The following is an 18079-nucleotide window of genomic DNA, read 5'->3' as shown; positions in this document are numbered from 1 at the left end:
TGCTTCTCCCGGGCCGGCCCGTCTGCCGCCGAACCAATGAAATATTCTACCGGGTCGTCACACGCCAACCTCAGCCTACACACACAAGACCGGTCTGTCAGAACCAGACGAGGGTCCAGTACTTATTATAGTATCATAACACTAATGATGGTACAGTACTAGTAATGTGAAAGTCAGCATGACTAACATTAAGACAGGTTGATGAATATCAGCCTTCATCACAGCTAGTGAACGCTTGGCCCTTCTTAAACGCCTCTCATGTGTGCCTTTTGCAGCAACCCAGCAGTTTAGTGAATTATGACTTTATCACAGCTCTGCTAGCATCTGCTACACATCTATTTTTGGAAAGAAAACACAGGACCACTGCCAGTGTTGTCACAGCAAAACGTTTGCCTCTAAATCAACCCTCTTTGTTCTCCAACCACGTAATCTATATCTTCAGATGACGATCACAATAAGCGCCTAATCCAGTTTTGTCAAAACTCCCTCCTTACTGGCCTACCATACCAGCATGTGCACTTAAGCCTCTCCAACTGATCCAAAATGCCTCAGCTCGCTTGGTCTTCAACCAGCCAAAATTCTCACATGTCTCCCCCCTGCTCCGCTCCCTCCACTGGCTCCCGGTCGCTGCCCGCACAGAATACAAAACTCTGATGCTGGCATTCAAAGCAACCAAGGGTATGGCAACCAAGGGCAGGGAAGCTGGAAGTACCCTCACTAAAAACGCCGGGACAACGCTCCACACGTCCCAAACTCTTCTCCCTTTTGGCTCAAACTGTGGAATGCACTTCCCATTGCAGTCAGAACTGCAGCATCACTCCCAATCTTCCGCCGTAGTCTGAAAACCCACCTTTGCAGACTCCATCATGGCCCATAGCGCTTAGATAGCATTTCTGCAGACTTAGATAGCATTTGATACAGACTTATAGCATGTTATGTAGACAGCACTATAATTGCCTTGTATGTAGTCATAGCACGTCATAGTACATATGTATAGCATAGTATAGTATATATCTATAGTTTATATGTATAGTTTCATTATATATATATATATTCCACTGTTACGTTCATAGCCTAGGCTACGCATGTTTCATGATAAATGCTTTTTATGTGATGTATTCCCATGCTTTTTTGTTTTTGCTTAATGTAAATCGCTCTGGATTAAGAGCGTCTGCTAAATGCCTAAATTGTAAATTGTAATAAGCTTCAGAAACAGAGCCACATGGGGCGCATATCACAATTACCACATTCCATGATTTCATCACAACTCCATATACCCAGGGATGCTGCAGGCCAGCTAGGCTACCTGCACACATCTGCAATTGTATGTATCCCCAGATGGATTTGCGCACAACTGTGCAAACTTGGCAAAAATGCTAATAGACAGGTTGCATTTCTCAACACTGGAATGTTCTTTCATCGCTACAGGTAGGCTACATTTTCAGCTGAATGTCTACTAACATCATACCTGCTGTAGTCACGTAAGTAAGCTTTGCCAAGTAGGGTATAGGAGCCTATCTCCTGTTTCTGTAGCGTGAGGCTGCAGAGGTTTGATGTAAAAGTACACCCCCTGGACATGACGCTTGTGTTGCAGGAATTTACCTGCAATCCAATCCAACCCTATACGACCTAAGGACAACATGTATGCACTGTGTAGGCAGATAGATCTGCTACACGTGCACAAATGGACTCCAGGGGTAGGGCCCGACAAGCCTATGGCTTCTCCCTAGCCCCTTTTCGGATCGGACAGGACATACGGCTACGAACACTCAAAAAAGAAAAAGAAAATAAAAAAATATGGATGTGTGCTATGTATGAACTCATTGAACTGTATGTCCTCCTTCCGAAAATAAACTGAACTGAACCCTTGATGCTGTGTGCCAAGCAAGGAGGCACCTTTACTCTTCGCAGATGAGTAAGTCTGGGACCGAAACTATGGAAGCACTGGGTCTGACCTGGACAGGGACTGAACCCCCATCTTCCAGTCCCAGGGCAGACATTCTAACAAGGCCCACTGAGCTCCTGTAGTCATGTACTTACTATAAATGTTCTATACTATAGGATGGTTTCTGTGCATTATTGAGTACAGATTACTATGAAAACCTGCTAAACCTCAGTCAGTCCGCCCGTCACGCCTCCTGGCCTGTGTGTGTGTGTGTGTGTGTGTGTGTGTGTGTGTGTGTGTGTGTGTGTGTGTGTGTGTGTGTGTGTGTGTGTGTGTGTGTGTGTGGCTGCGTAAGTAACAGTGAACAAACGCTATAACGCTCCATGCTCGGACCCAGCCAGGGACACACATTGCTGGGCAATGGAGTGGCTGCACCACTAAAAAAAAAAAAAACTCCATATGGCATTCCCAGACCTGTAGTTTCAGTGCGACCTTGCGTCTTACTGGTATAATACCATCATTCAAGGTGCAGGACATAATTCAAGGTGCAACGTTATTTAAGGTGCAACATTATTCAAGGCTCATGCCTTGCTCAGCGTCCTGTTGACAGACTCATGCCCAAAATGTAGTGAAAAAGTGTTTGCAATTAAAGACAGAAAACAGAAACCACTAATATTAATGCTGGGATCAATCAAGAAGTTTGTTTTCTCTAAAACAATAATTTGGATTACAATTATATCATCAGCTACTCAACCATCACTAAGGGCTTATTAAACTAAATTGAAATTTATATTTATCTGGATTCACTAAGCCGTTGCCATATGGCACACTGCTCATTCAATGTTCTCTGCATAAATAAGGCTTCAACGTGACAAAGGAAATGAAGAGAAGGTAAGTTTAATATTATACTTAATATATTGTATCTTGTCCTTTTGTTTATTTATTTTTCATCTTTTCTGTTTTCTTTTGTTACTTTAGTTTAATGTGCAGTGAATAAAACAAATAGTAATCACAGATTTTTTGTCTTACAATATCGTAAGTTCTGTAGGAATAGCAAGTAAGACGAATGCTACTTCTATCTTTGAGTCAGAATATGCAGAACGGCACATCTGTTTATTTAACTTTCTTCAATCATACTGACAACACAACACACACACCCCCACTTCCTTGTTTCCCCCGAAACTCCCGCCCACTCTCTTAGGGTGAATTATGTCCCTAGAAAGTCACTACAGTAACATGGCCGAAGGCATGGGGGGAGAGTATGTTTTGCACTCCGTCCGTCCGTCCGTCCGTGTGTCCGTCCGTCCGTGTGTGTGTCCGTGAGCAGCTAATCTCCGGCACCGTTAACCCGGTCGATGCCAAATTTTGCACACACACTCCCTGGATGCCAACGATGAACCTCTGTTTTGACAGTTTTATAAAATTATCTTTCATTACGGTAATTTTCAAATGTGTTCATGATCTTGCCCCAGCAGATAGACCAACTAGTAGGATCACAAGGGGATCAGCAGCCGGCAACCTCAAGGTAGCAAAGCGTAACACCACATTATGTCAGTCGTCTTACTCAGTACAAGGGAATGAAGGGATACACCTGTGGAATGCTAGCCTGACACTTGCCTGAACATAAATTTTTAATGTGGCTAGCGATTCAGGGGCTGTTGCCAGGCTAGTGGAATGCCCTACCAACTGAAATAAAACGACAAAGTGATCTCAAAATGTTTAATAATTAAGTTACGTACACTAGTACGTTAGGCACATTTTAAAACAGTTATTGCTTGTACTTAGATTAGATGTATTTATATTTGTATGTAAAAAGATTGTTTTAGGTAGATGTGTAGTTGTAAAATATTGTTTTAGGTAGATGTATAGCTGCTGTATAGAAAGGCCTAACCAGGGAGTCAGGGACTGGGGTTGCAAATTAGCCTTGGCTACAAACCCTACAGTATGTACAATGCAACAGTTTCATGTTTTTACAACTTGATACATTGCTTTTTTGTATTGTCCCTGTACATACATAAAAATAAATGCTTTTGTGCACAAGTCAAGTGATGGTTTATTGCTCCCTACTGGTAGTGCTGTAGAACAGCACAGAGCACACTAAAGCAAAACACTGCCCTATGGTCCATTGTTTTGGAGAGGCAATACATGTGTTTAAACTTACTCTATGGCTCTCCCAAATGTTAAGATGAAAAAGGACTAACTATAAACTACAGTAGATACTTTCAACACTGAACGGCTATGCTTACTCCAACCACTATCTCAACAGAGCAACAATAATAAGCAGTCTCCATCAACCATCATAATATTGAGTGCACATTGAATTGATAAAAGACTCTTGGTAACTTCATTGTACAAGGACTGGACCGCAGAAAGACACTGGAGCACACAGATCTTCTTTTATATTATTTAATCAACAAACACGACTGCAAAATATGAATGTTTTGAAGCTATATGCATCGCGCAGATCATTGGAGTCCAACATACAGAGTCCAACACACATTGAATTACTTAAGGACATGTCAGAAAATAGTTGCATTAATTAATTAGTAACGTCTGTGAATCAAGTAGTCTGATTTGTTTTGGTGTGGTGTTCTGAAAGTGATCCTAGCAATTGATGATCAGATTCCACTTCATTTTTCGGTGAGACTGGGTTTGATTCAGCATTCAAGAGATTTATTTGCCACACTCATAGTGAAATGTTGGTGTGTGCCTTATGTAGGGCTTAAAGGTATTATGACATGATTTATAACATAATTTTAAAAACATTAAACGTCTTGGCCATGGTCCTTCAAACGTGTCTAAAAAGTTTGAACACTCAACTCCACTCCAGTATTTCTTGACACGAGTTTTTGTGCATGTGTAAAGTTCATCCTGAGAAGCCATGGAAAAACACATTATTTTAGCCTGTAGATGTCGGTAATTCCCCCTTTCCTGTCAACCCAAGATGCCTACTTTGACAACTTGGTAGGAACGTCGTCAAAAATAAAAGAGTCATCTAGGCCAGTTGGTATCCAGTGTAAGGACTTGTGTTGATTGACACAGCCAACAACAGAGCAGATTGATTTTTCTCTAGAAGCCATTATTAGTAAGTATTACAAAGAAACAAAGTCGCGTTCACAATGAGGAAGCGGAGAAGAGATGGTAGGCACTAGGCAGGGAGCAGAGGGCGGAGGTTTAGCGGAGATCTACGTATATCTCTGCCGTCCAACCAGATGAGACATTTTTGCATAATTATTCACAAAAGTCCAGACAGCAGAGAATACACTGAATGTTCAAACTACAAAAATGTGTTTTAAATGTCACAATCCCTTTAAAGCCAAAAAGAATCCCAAGACTGAAAATCACGTTTTGAAAATCTGCACTGACTCATTAAATAACCCCTATGAAATCCTCAGGACTGAAATCCGTCCCCAGGATTGAGAACTTTAAGCCCTGGGTTATGTTATATCTCTCTCCCTACCTACCTACCTACTTCTCTCTCTCTCTCTCTCTCTCTCTCAACGGCTGATCTTGTACACAATGTCCCCAACCTGGAAGACTCCAGACTTTTTGACAGTATACAGCTGTCCGAATAAGGGTGATGTTTTGTAAATGTGCTTCTCTGAAGGCTTGCACTGGCGATAGCTGGAAAAGAAGACAACAATTAGAACACATTAAGCTGTGATTCCAACAGAGAAAAGGGTTATTGGACATGGATGCATGCACATTTTGGAACCACAAAATGTGCATAGATTTTGTTTTATTGTTCTTACCTTTTCAGTGTATCTAGAGGCTCCTTTCTATTGATTATACCCGTTTCTGGGTCAACCGTGGTGAAGATGCACCTGGCAATGATAAATACAGAACAGATGAGCTAATTATTATAAATACAGATTCGTTTGCAACATTATTCTTATTATTAATTACACTGCTATTATGTCACTACTTTCAGAGCATTTTTAAGAAGCTTTACAATATTGACAATGATATAAAAATCTCTAAATTAAATTGTGAACTGTGCAGATGTGCACATTACAAATTACAATTTGTGTCAACCATGTTACCTTCCACATGACATCACACGCTGCATTCGCACATCTCCAATCTGAATCGCCTCCCATGAATCCTAAAATGTATGCAATATTTGGGGGTTACTTTTTTGTCACAATGATGACAAAATGATTTGGAAATAATGCAATAGTGAGATAATAAAGATAATAAAGATTGAGGGCCAAAATCACACCTCATCAAAAGCTTCACAGTCACTTATGACGATATTTGGACGGAAGCGTTCCACCGTGACATCTTTCTCCAGCCGGGTGCTTAGATCCCTCACTGAGGCCTCCGACAGCAGCATCACCGGTCCAACGTCAGGGTAAGCCACCTGCTACCGGATTTTACATCAGCAACAATGACGCACATTACAAAGTATGACCGTGTTGCTTGCCTAAAATAAACTATATTGGTGTTAACAGTGTTGTGGCATTAATTATTTATTTGTTATGGCTTGCAAGACACAGTTACAAACACTTGTTAGGGACATTTTCTGAAAGTAGAATAGCTTTAAGAGGTTATGTGACTTATGTCATGTCAGCATTTAGTATTTATGTCATGCCACTGATATAAAAGATGGGATGTGATAAAGGAAGATGAAAGCAAGCCAATAAACAGTAAAACAGTCATCTCCCAATAGAAATATTCAGCCTGTAGCTGCATAATTAATCATTGAGAGCAATGGTAAAAATCAAAGCAACAGCAGATTTTTTTACTCCTTGCTCACCAAAATTATAAGCAACCAATAACATAGAGAGCAAGGTTCCCCCATTTACCTCATATTGTGGGAAAATGGGCTCAATTTCCACTGGCCTCCTGGGCTTCATGTGGGGTTCAAAGTGCACCAAGCAAAAGGTTTTATCAGATGCCAGGTAACGGCTGAGCCAGCTGGTGGCTTCGTCACCACAATACCTGCCTTGAATGTCGGCACCGAACACTCTGAAACACAGAGTTTGAAAACACAAGAGTTGGAGAAACATAATTACAAGAAGCGTTGTTGTCCAACTTCTGTCATCATCATAAGTTCAGAGAGAACGAAGCAACCAGGTGCTCACCGCAGATGATCATAAGTTCAACTGTAATATACAGTGTTTGGCAGTAAGTTAGTAACTAGTTACTAGTAATATATTACTGTAATATAGTAGTGTAAGGTATTACTCTGCCAAAACAGTAATATTATTACTATTTACTTGTTAGATACTGCAAATGCATAGTACATTGTAAAGAAAAAAAAAACGTTTCAACACGTTTGCAACACACCCCTATGACGAAACATACAAACTTTATCAGCAAGGTAGATGATCAACAACTGATTGATCCATGTAGTTTATTGAACCCCTATTAAAATGGTACAGGAACCTGCAGTCGATGACACGGTTTTCAGGCTGTTGAAGGGGGAACCTGAGCTCTTCCATGTCAGGTCCGTTCAGACAGACCTGCCGTCCCTCGCAGGTCAAAGACACAAGGACCAGACGGGGTTCCTGCCTGCCTGTCACCATGTGTCCATCCTCAGTGATCACAAGCCAGTGTCTACATCAAAACAAAAGGATAGATGGAGAAAAGTACTGAGAGATATGGGACTTTTTAACCAAACCCTTACTAAAGGCTGGTCAGAGCCTTCGAGACAAATGTATACTTTGTCATACGGTGGTGTTGCCAGTGACCAATGGCAAATTTACCTTAATGTCTAGCCCTGAATTGGCATGCTGAGACAGCAGCATGTGGAGCTAAATGCTTCGATGGGAGGGGAAGGGGAGGGAGTTTGCTCACTGACACGCTACAGTAGAGGTGCCAGTGACCTACTGTATACTGAGTGTGTAGCATGAAAGAGTGAGAGGCGTTCTGCTTAAAAAGACTGCCTAGATTGAACCATTAGGATTGAGGGGATGTGTGTTTGATTGTGGGCGAATGAGATTGGAGGGTGAATTAGCGTGGGAACCAACTTTACTGCCTGAACTATCTCGATGCTGCTGGATCTGTTTAACATCTGAATCCCTATGCCTAATGACGCAGGCAAGGCAGAAAACTGTTTTTTATGCTGCTACCTGGCCTGTCATGTGGAATTTTGGGTGCAAAATTCAGCCCGTCTCTGAGAAATAGAATAATTGAAAACTGGCATCAGTATTTATAAAAGCATGTCATACAGTTAATGCATACACTTTGAAAATATGTGTGATCCTGACCTATATGCAATTATGCATACCAAAAACTCTGCAAGCTGAAAAATATTATTATTAAGCAAGGTTAAGCAGGACATTTGTTACTAGTCTTGAAAAGGTCCATAAAGGTGATATGGACTATCTAGAAAGGCAACTTTAGAATAGGGAAACAATGTGGAATGTGGATTAATAAGTGTCAAACTACTAGTGAATTAGTTATGAGCAAGACCTCACTTTAGAATGGGGAGCATAATTATGAGTTAAAAATACTTAATTTATAGTTATATGGGCACTATTTATGAACACTTTCAGTTTTGTATTTAATTGTGAAATAAATGTTCAGAATCTACAGCTTGGTACAATAACCAACACACCAACACAGTCTATGACACCAACATAGCCAATGCAAAATGTAGGCCTATGCTTATAAACAACAGATAAGAAAAAGTTTATTTTAAAGAGAAATATCCCTTTGAGTGTTGTTAAGGGAGAATAACTATTCTTGTAGTGAACTGCATTATCAGGTCCATATACTGAGCTCTAAACATAAGGCTATTATATCATAATTATTACAACACCCTTTCAGTTATTGTCAATAAGCTATAGGCTAATGACGTGGATAAAGCTCTATTCAGCAAGCTCAATTATAGAACTGGACGGGCACCGTTTTTTCACCAGAAATACTTTTGTGCCCAATGTGCCCACTAGGTTTTGGTGCCCAGAAATACAGGTGCCCACTTTGTTTTGGTGCCCAGTGCCCCCTGCCCCTGGGACCAGTAGGTTTTGGTACATAGAAAAATCGTTGCCATCGAAGGCGTTGTTTTTTTGTTGTGTGGTGCCTAAAATGTTTTGTAGCTCCAAACGGAACCTCTCACTCCGGAGACTGCATGGGGACTGGGTTTTGGTGCCCATTGCACTGACTGGACAGCTATAGGCCATAATGTGTTCTTAATACAATATTATTTATAACTTATACAATTAGGGTGGTCTCCCTGCGCTTCTATTGAGACATAGATCCTGCTGTTGTTGTTGTCGGTTGGACACGATCCTGTTTCTGGACCAATAGCTGCCAAAAACCAACAACGAGCGGAATAATGAAGAACAATAAACTGGATAGCGTGCTCGCGAGCCAGATAATCACCTTTTATCAACTAGTTAATTGTGAATATAGTCCCTGGTCTACTGAATTCATTCATTGTGCTGTACAGTAGCTATATACTTACCTAGCCCAAACATTTAGATTCTCGTAGAGGTTTTTTTCGATTCTGACGAATCTCTCTACGAGAGTCCAAAAGATAACCCCGCCCCTAACGTCGAAAAGGAACGTTTGTGCCTAAAAATCACTCTTACCTTGTACAAATGCTAAATCTAAGCTGCTTTAAATGTTGCCCCACTTGTTTGTGATCTGTGCGCACCCATATTAAATACCGCACATGCTTATTTTTCAATACAAAAGGTATTTTAATCCACTCTGTTTCGGAATAAGCATGTGCGGTGTTTAATATGGGTGCGTACAGATCACAAACAAGTGGGGTAACATTTAAAGCAGCTTAGATTTAGCATTTGTACAAGGTAAGAGTGATTTTGAGGCACAAACGTTCCTTTTCGACGTTAGGGGCGGGGTTATCTTTTAGACTCTCGTAGAGAGATTCGTCAGAATCGAAAAAACCCCTCTACGAGAATCTAAATGTTTGGGCTAATACTTACCGATCTTGAAGTTCTCCATATTTTAATCCAAACTCTTGGCATTCTGCAAGAGCGACGGACAACGCTTTTCCAGATTTCAGGGGGTGAATAAGCAGCTGCGACACAACACCCACTGCAGTAACTTTTTCTGGCTTTAGAAAGTATTTATATCCGAGACCAAGGCCTAGAACAGCAACACCAGCTCCCCCGACCAAGAGAGCAACTTTTTTATTTTCCGAAAATGCATTCATCAATACTCCCTTCAAGTTCATTTTTAAACCTCAAAACGTAAAAGAGTTGCGCGGACATTGAACTTTATGAAAGAGAGGAGGCGTGGCTAAACTGGTCTAACAGATGACGTTTCATTGTTGACACGGCAGTGATTCTAACCGGTTACATTATATTTCAGTTTGATATGCATTAGGCCACTGAACCCCCCTTTGACTTTTTTCAGTGGTGGTGGAAGAAGTAGGCTACTCTATGTTTTACTTGAGTAAAAATAGAAATAGGCTATTACAAGTAACAGGTAGGCCTACATGATGATTTTGCATATTTGTATAATGGTGGCATTAAATGTTCTGATGAAGGATCCCAATGGAAACAAGCCATAGGCTTTCTTGGGTTTTAAATCCTAGTAGGCTATAGACCTTACTTTCCTGTCAAATTATTGTAGTGAATAAAAAGTAGGCTACAAAAATGCCTTGATATGTAGCTGAGTAGGATATGTATAAATAAATATTAAAAACTGTAAAAGTTTCTTGAGTCTGTCCTTGAGAGATGTTTCTGTCTGACTTAGTTACAAGAGACAAGACTAGAAGTGTATACAGTATAATCATACCATACAATAAATACACCATGCTACTTGAGCATAATGGCAGAATATTACACCATTGTAATATCTGCTAATCTATACTAATAGATTCTCTGTTGGTGTACAAATGGAACCAAATGGTCTTGTGAGGGTCTATTTGGTTCCAATAATTTAGCAGGAGACCCCCTCTCTCCCCCCAGGACCCCAACTGAACCACTGCATTATACTGTATCTGGGGCAAAGATCTAAGCCCTATGATAATATAGGGATCAATTAACTTCCTGGTATTCAAATGTATTGTAGCGGATGCACTGTGTGTGCATTAATGAATTGCACGCAACTAAAGACTTTATTGGGGATCCAGTCTCGATGATTGATTGTCATGGGGATAGGGACTAAAATTCCAAGCGAACACATGGTTGAGAAGTAACTCATAGGCCTAAGCACTTACACAGAGTCCAATAATTGTGCTTACCTTCGCCTGACTAACCAGTGACAGAGAGGCCTCTCAGTTTAATCTTTAATACCCCAAAATGTGTCCCAAAATAAACAAACAGTTGCTCTCAGAGAAGAGGCCTGGGTGATGTAATGGCTCAGCTGACCTTCTGAGTGAAACTATTTTTGTCATTGACATAGATACCCAGGTTTATGGCCAAAGTAGAAAACAGCAGATGCTGTCACGGTAGGGAGTCAATACAGGGATTTGTCGAATGGATGGATACTCCTTCTGTTGCAGTCCTGTGCACGCCTAATGGCTGAAGGCACATTCACAGGAATGACGCCAGAACTAGCTGGCTGTCTTCATGAAGCAACGGCAAGCACATTATTATCATAACAAGGTACAATCTTAATTGCTCTACATGCTCAACAACTGAGAAGAGACAGGTCACAGATGTGTGATTTAGAAATGTCAGGGCATAGAGAAGATGAAACGGGAACTGAAACTAAAGTGTGTTAGTTAGATGATCAGTTATTTAAAGTTTATAAATTGTCATTTATTTTGCATTATTAATTATGTGCAACTTAAACCTTTTATTTTCTGCTTTATGAGTTTTCAAGTCATCCCCATTTACAGTATTGTGCCTTATTGCATGAATAAACCAATGTTTGCACCAGTCTAAGTCAAAGTCTTCTCTTGGCATTATTTGTCTTTAACCTATGGCATTAAACAGGAAAAGTGTAGGAGTCAAAATTGGACTTTGGTCAACATTCCCATGGGGCCACCATCTGGGCCGCACTGTTATTTCTATATATTCAGGATGATGAGTGTTTTCTCTCCTGTGGTACACTGGCATAAACAATATTGATGTTGATAAAAGGTTCCTGGAATGACTACATCTTAACCACAATAATTTTTCTGTGTGCATTTAATACATCAATATAAGCACTAGAAATGTATTTAAGATCCAATATGATATTGTTGTATAAATAATCCTCCTAGGCTGTTCGATTCTCTCTTATTAAATCTTGTAGATTGTAGATACAGTACTCTAACCATTGCAATAATCATTCACAGTGATCAACAATATTGATGTGGATTTTGGTGGAATTATAGAAAACCACTCCCTCGCTGAATATCAGCGAGATGCTTGAGATGCAGGAACAGCTTCAATGTATTTCATTTTGTTCTACTTTCTCAAAAAATAGTGCCCTCATTGTCAACCCGAACCCTTCAATGGCCATCAATGGTCTCTAGACTATAAGACTGACATTTAGAAATCAATCTTTAATTGGTCCAGTATTATAGTTTTCCTCTGTGTTTTCCTCATACACAACAAAATGTTAACTTGTGTTAACTTTAAGTTAACATTTTACTGTGTGCCTCTCCATTACATTGCTGCTTCGTCTCCAGTTTCATAAATTAGACACATATTCTTATTCATACACATTTGTAAGTGATAAAGCCAACAACCAATGTAATTTACATTACATAGCATTAATGACGCGCCTTCCACAAGAAAGAATGCGGAGAAACCGGTTTCCATTAAATCTGTTACAGTACTTGCAGAAAATATAGGCTATTATGAATCAATACCAGCAAACCAAACATAACACCATACACACCAATTATTTCTCTTCCACATAATGTGTACAAGGATGATGTAGCTGTAGTACATCCTGAGTATTAAATACGGTTCCATGTGTTTACATTTGTACACTCTTAGAGTTACAAATGATAAATGAACACTGAGGATTTTACTGTGCTGGTCCGTGGTCCCTCATCCACATCAGTGCAGTGCAACACAATTAAGTAATTATTCAGACAAATCACAGGTAACAATAACGTTTACTTCTTTTCTGAGGTTTGTAAATGGAGGCCAGGCCTGAGTAGCATTCATTGGTTTATGAGAAAGGTGAGGCTTGTCAGTTGTCACAAAGAGCATCTCAATGAGTGTACTGTATATCCTCTGAAAGTCAATTTAGTTTATTTTTCAGTTTAGTTTCCTGTGGCTTCTCTTCTGAGTTGATACACCACATCCGTCTTGAATCCAAGCAGTTAGTAAAAGGATTATGTGCCTGTGCTGTTTGACCCTGTTCTACAGACTACATCCAGGTAACTGACCTGTTTTGTTAGGCACAAAATGTTGTGAAGCTTCACACAGTCCTTGAGGTCAAAGGAGTGCAGTGTGGAGAGAAATGCAAAGATGGAACAAAACAAGAAAAACAACCATACTAATGGGGTAGCCTACATGTACTCAACCTTTTGATTTCCACTGTTAAATTGTATTTGAACAATATTGAAATGTGCTGTGCTTTCGTTAGCTTGTCATGATGTTATCCAAATTGACTTGTATCCATCAAAGGTGTCAATGACTTCAGTTAATCCTGATATCATTAGAAAAGACATGAGTACAATTGTGTGCCCTGGCCACCACCAGTTCCAGTGGCAGGCATCTACTGTATACTCCATTAATAGATAAACTATCAGAAATCAGAAGATGGCTAAACCCTTGGACCAAACAATACTCCGAAATGGTCACAGAATCAAAACATTTGACGCTGGTCTGGCTTTAATGAGTTTGACTATAAGCATAGTAATTTTTTGTTTTCACCTTGTGCTTGCCCGTTTTTCATGTCCTCCTGTCTTCTACGGTTTACAGCACTGAAAACATCTAGTTTGGTCTATAATCCACTCGTAAAAACAATAATGTATTGTATTTGGGAGGCTAGACAGAGCTGCGTCTCTTGAACACTCTGAATGGAGACAGAATGTGTAGACCCGTTGTTATGGAACTTATACTCGCACATTGGCGTGGGCTGCACACGCACCCTGTGGATCCAGGCTCAATGTGGTGCGGACATAAGCTGCTCTCCTGAAGGTAGGCATCTGAAAAGGACAGCTCCTGAGGAATCATCATGGAGCTCTGCATCTTCTCCCTGCTGCTCCGGTACCACAGGCAAGAGCAGATCGTCTGGAAATGCATCACCTCAGTGTAGGCGCTTTTGAAGTCTTTGCCCCCCTTAGACCTGGCATTTCTCACAGGCATGGGGGACATGGCGGTGGAGGCTGGCACCGGGAGCAGATGGGCTGCGGCTGCGGTCAACGAGTGGGACGCCTTGTGCTCTGCATCCCTCCTCTCATCCTCAGCGTTCATGGTGAGGAAGCGCAGAACGACCAGGTTGAGGAAGGCCCCAATCACCGTCAGGCCCGTGAGGATGTAGACAAAGCAGAAGGCCACATAATGTGGGTCGTTCTGCAGAGCGTGGTCCTTCTGTAGGGCGACGTAGTCACCGAATCCGATGGTGGTGAGCGTGATGAAGCAGTAGTAGTAGGCGTGGAGGAAGCTCCAGCCCTCGTAGTGGGAGAATGCCACCGCCCCCACACACAATGTGCTGGCGCAGGAGAAGAAGCCCACGGTCACCATGTTAGCCATGGAGACCTCAGGTTTGCGCATTCCCAGGCACTTCTTGGCTTGGTGCAGCAGATATCTGACAAACGTGTTTATTCTCTCTCCTAGGCTCTGGAACATGACCAGGGTGAGAGGGATCCCCAGGAGAGCATAGAACATGCAGAACACCTTACCTGAGTCTGTGCTGGGGGCAGCATGTCCATAGCCTGATTACAAAGAAATAACAATTTATTCTTGCATTGAAAAGAGTAAAACAGAAGCTTTATAACATGACAAATTCAATTAAAGACAGACACAATGAGCAACTGAGAATTGGCATAATCAAAACATCATGTAGGCTATATAGCACCTCCAGTACATGTAATGTTTATAAAAAATAATTGTAAGTTTCTGATGGAAACTGTGGAAACTATGGAAACCGGCAAATAAGAAGTATAGTTTTCGAATTTTCCTCCAGATTTGTGTAGGCCTATATTCAAGTTTACACAAGCCATGAAATAGGCTATTGTTTCTTATGTGATTAGATTATTATTGTCTTATTAATTAATAAGCCTAATTGTGTACACATCGTAAAATAATCCAAAAGTGTGGTCGAGTATAATTCCAACATTGAGGAATTAAAATAATTCCATATATATATAATTATAAGTAGACTACTGTCTTTAAAATTGACTTTGAATAAGCAACACTTCAGTTCCAGCAAAGCTGTGTCACAGCTTACTGTCGCTGTGTCAGCTGGTACTTTTACAATGGATAAAAATGCTATGTCCTATTGTCCTTGTGTTTGTCCTTGGATAAACTGAAGTGGTCATAGACCTATATAGTGTCACTCTCAACTTAACGTTTTGAGGCGAAGAGCAGCTTAAAACTCAACAAAACAGCGTTGGTTTCATCTGCTTCGTGTAAAATATAATGATCAAAGCTCACTGCTCACCTATTGTCGTTATCACAGTAATGGCGAAATAAAAGGATCCGGCGAATTTCCATTGCACCCCAGCTTTGTGTGGTTTAAGCTGCAAAACGACCTGCTCCAACTCAGCAAAGTTCACTTTGGTCAAGTTATATTTCCGCATAAGTTCATATTTTCTTGCATCAAGCTTCCTCCTCTGACTTTTTTCCTGTTTAGATTCCAACGTGTCAAATACGGCGGCTCCAACCACCAGGTAGGTTAAAATACTGATAATGAGAGCAAGAGTCCTGGCGTTCTGCCTCTTCATGATAGAAAAGACGCTCTAAAGACTCTTATCCTTGTCGTTTTGGAACAGAAGCGTTCTTGATTCAATAGAGATCCAACATTCGGGGGACTTGCGGCGAAGTGCACATTGATTGGGAGCTGTTCTTTCAGCACCACCCCCACACCACAGTTGGGTGCCTCTGTGGGTTATTTGGACTATTTGTCATCGTCATATATTTAGACTTCGTGGAGGGGGAAAAAAGGGCGATAACAATGGTTTTAGTTTCGAAGAATGCTTTTTACTGTAAGAAAAATGCTGTTGAACGAAGTTGAGCACTTTGATGCTGGGGTTGATAGGCAGATAGCCTACAGCCCTATACAGTATAGTTTTCCTGAAGCCTGAATAAATATTACCTCGATATGTGAAGAGCGCTACTCAGAGAATGCTAGCACTGTCGATTTTCAACAAGCTAGCACGTATCACGTTTTCAAATAACGTTCAGTACGGATGTACAATATTTACTCTGTGTGTTCAAACAGATAACCGGTCTCCAGGTTTCACAAGTTGTCAATTAAGCAACACAATTTGCTCTTTTGTCTGCAAATAATTATTAGACGCCACAAGTGGTGTAAAGTAATTAAGTACACTTGTAATAACTCAAGTACTGCAGGCCTACTTATTTAAGTACAATTTTGAAGTATTTGTTTTTAGTTTACTGTAGTTTTTCCAATTTCTTTTGTACAAACTCATTTACTTTTTTTTTTACAGTCAATTCTGAAAGTCAGACTTGTACTTGTACCAGTATTTCCAGTATGTACCAGTATTTCACCTGAATATAGTATTACCCTGCCCATCAAGAGGAACAAGACCTCTTACATTTCCAGATGTTCTGAGTAGGGACACAGGACTGACTGTGAATGAACTTGGTGTGGCAATGAGCAACAGAGACCAGTGGAGGCAGCTTGTGTCGCAGATCTCGAGGGCACTCGAAGGATGATGATGATAGTATTAATTTTACTTATACAAAAACGGATACATTCAAAATGAAAAAGATTGAGATTTCCTTTCTTAATTTATTTTATAGTATGAAAGAGAAAACATCTACGAGATATTATACATGCCTTAAAACAGCACCATCTATAATTAAGTCATCATCATTGTCAAACATTGTTCTCTTGAACATACTGTAAATTTGCAACAAAGCTCTGTTCATTGTGGCCGTGAAATGATCTCTAACAAGAACATATATAGCTCTAGTAGGCTAGCTTATGAAGACTAATTGTTAAAGGGCTATCAAAAGTGGCAATACGATATTCCTATGCAACAATGTTGAGTGAGACAAGTCTCATATGCCATTCCCCACAGTTTACCCAAATGTCAGTGTATCATAGTATAAACACAATTAAAATTGTAAAACCCATTATGTTCAAAACAAGGTGACAACATGATAAAAGTATCCTTAGTCAAATAAGCCAAATCATTGTCACATATGTATAATCACATTTTCATATACTAGAAAAACACATTGGTATCATAATGAAACTGAAGACGAATTGAATTAACCGCTCATTCTGCTCTCATACAAAATTATACATACATTTGTATTCTTAGATCAACATACAAACTTGATCACCAGTAAGAAAACTTGTGGTGAAAACAGTACTTTTATGGTTTCCTAAATGAGAAGAACAAGATCATTTTAAGTCCAGTAGTGCTTCACTGCTGTTGGAGACATTCTGCAAAATAATAATAACCACAGAGCGTTGAAGCAAAACTTCCAAGAAACCAGCCAATTAACACCTCGTGGAGGCACTTTTAGACATGCTATTTTCATCCCTCATGGCCCTGATGCAGGCCAATCCTTCATTTCTATCTTTGTATGGCTGCTACTATAGGTGAGAATGTAGCTGCATATTTGGCATTTTTGGCAGTTACATCTTTGTTAAATCTGTGTGTTAACCAGCACATAAACTGTCCCTCTTGAAAATATCCTGTTCTACGTAGTCTCTGGGTTGACTGTATGCCAAGTGAGTAATAGAACCTGATGATTCAGATATAGACTCATGTCTTCTTGTACGAGATATGAGTATTTGCCAGGAGACATTAACCACTTAAACCCTGTATACTTCTTTGTAGGTAAAATTGTGAAAATAGCCCATCTACAATCTCATAAACTTGTAGATCTGCTATTTTCGCAGAATGTTTGCCTATTATGACATACCCAGAATACGGATGCTACGGTGCATGTGGTTAAACAACCAATATCCTGCATACAGTCTGATATAATGCTCTCTTCCATACAAAGATAACAGCTCATATTAGTGGCTACAACACTCATCAGAGAGATCAGGAATTTTCCCTCTGGATATTTGAGATAAGTTGTGGTTGGAATGAGATCACACTTCAATTATCAAGTGCTTATTAGAGCCTCCATTGGATCTTATGTGTTACCAGGAGATATTTGGATCACTAAGCTCTGT

General features: G+C 40.3%; 2 protein-coding genes across 3 annotated transcripts; both read right to left on the bottom strand.

Annotated features, from left to right (window-relative positions):
* Positions 1-4277: 4277 nt before the first annotated feature.
* On the bottom strand, positions 4278-10128 carry marc1 (mitochondrial amidoxime reducing component 1). Of its 2 annotated transcripts, none has more exons than XM_083791207.1 (7): positions 9784-10128; positions 7277-7447; positions 6694-6856; positions 6108-6248; positions 5929-5990; positions 5638-5709; positions 4278-5509 (listed from the first exon to the last, which is right to left on the bottom strand). In XM_083791207.1, the coding sequence occupies exons 1-7, from the start codon at positions 10032-10034 to the stop codon at positions 5383-5385; spliced, it is 987 nt and encodes a 328-aa protein (XP_083647333.1). In that variant the 5' UTR covers positions 10035-10128; the 3' UTR covers positions 4278-5382. The 2 variants fall into 2 exon arrangements, with proteins under 2 accessions (XP_083647333.1, XP_083647332.1); XM_083791206.1 differs by having other exon boundaries at positions 6108-6251; positions 9784-10127.
* Positions 10129-13740: 3612 nt separating this feature from the next.
* Positions 13741-15641, bottom strand: kcnk3b (potassium channel, subfamily K, member 3b; the record flags this gene model as incomplete). Its single annotated transcript, XM_083791390.1, has 2 exons — positions 13741-14630; positions 15359-15641. 2 exons carry the CDS (start codon positions 15639-15641, stop codon positions 13741-13743), a joined length of 1173 nt encoding a protein of 390 aa, XP_083647516.1.
* Between the last annotated feature and the right edge of the window lie 2438 nt (positions 15642-18079).

Source organism: Protomyctophum parallelum (assembly GCF_964188405.1).
Source record: "Protomyctophum parallelum genome assembly, chromosome: 20".
NCBI lineage: Eukaryota > Metazoa > Chordata > Actinopteri > Myctophiformes > Myctophidae > Protomyctophum > Protomyctophum parallelum.
The sequence above is the reverse complement of the archived record's forward strand: the minus strand, read 5'-3'. Positions and strand labels throughout refer to the sequence as shown.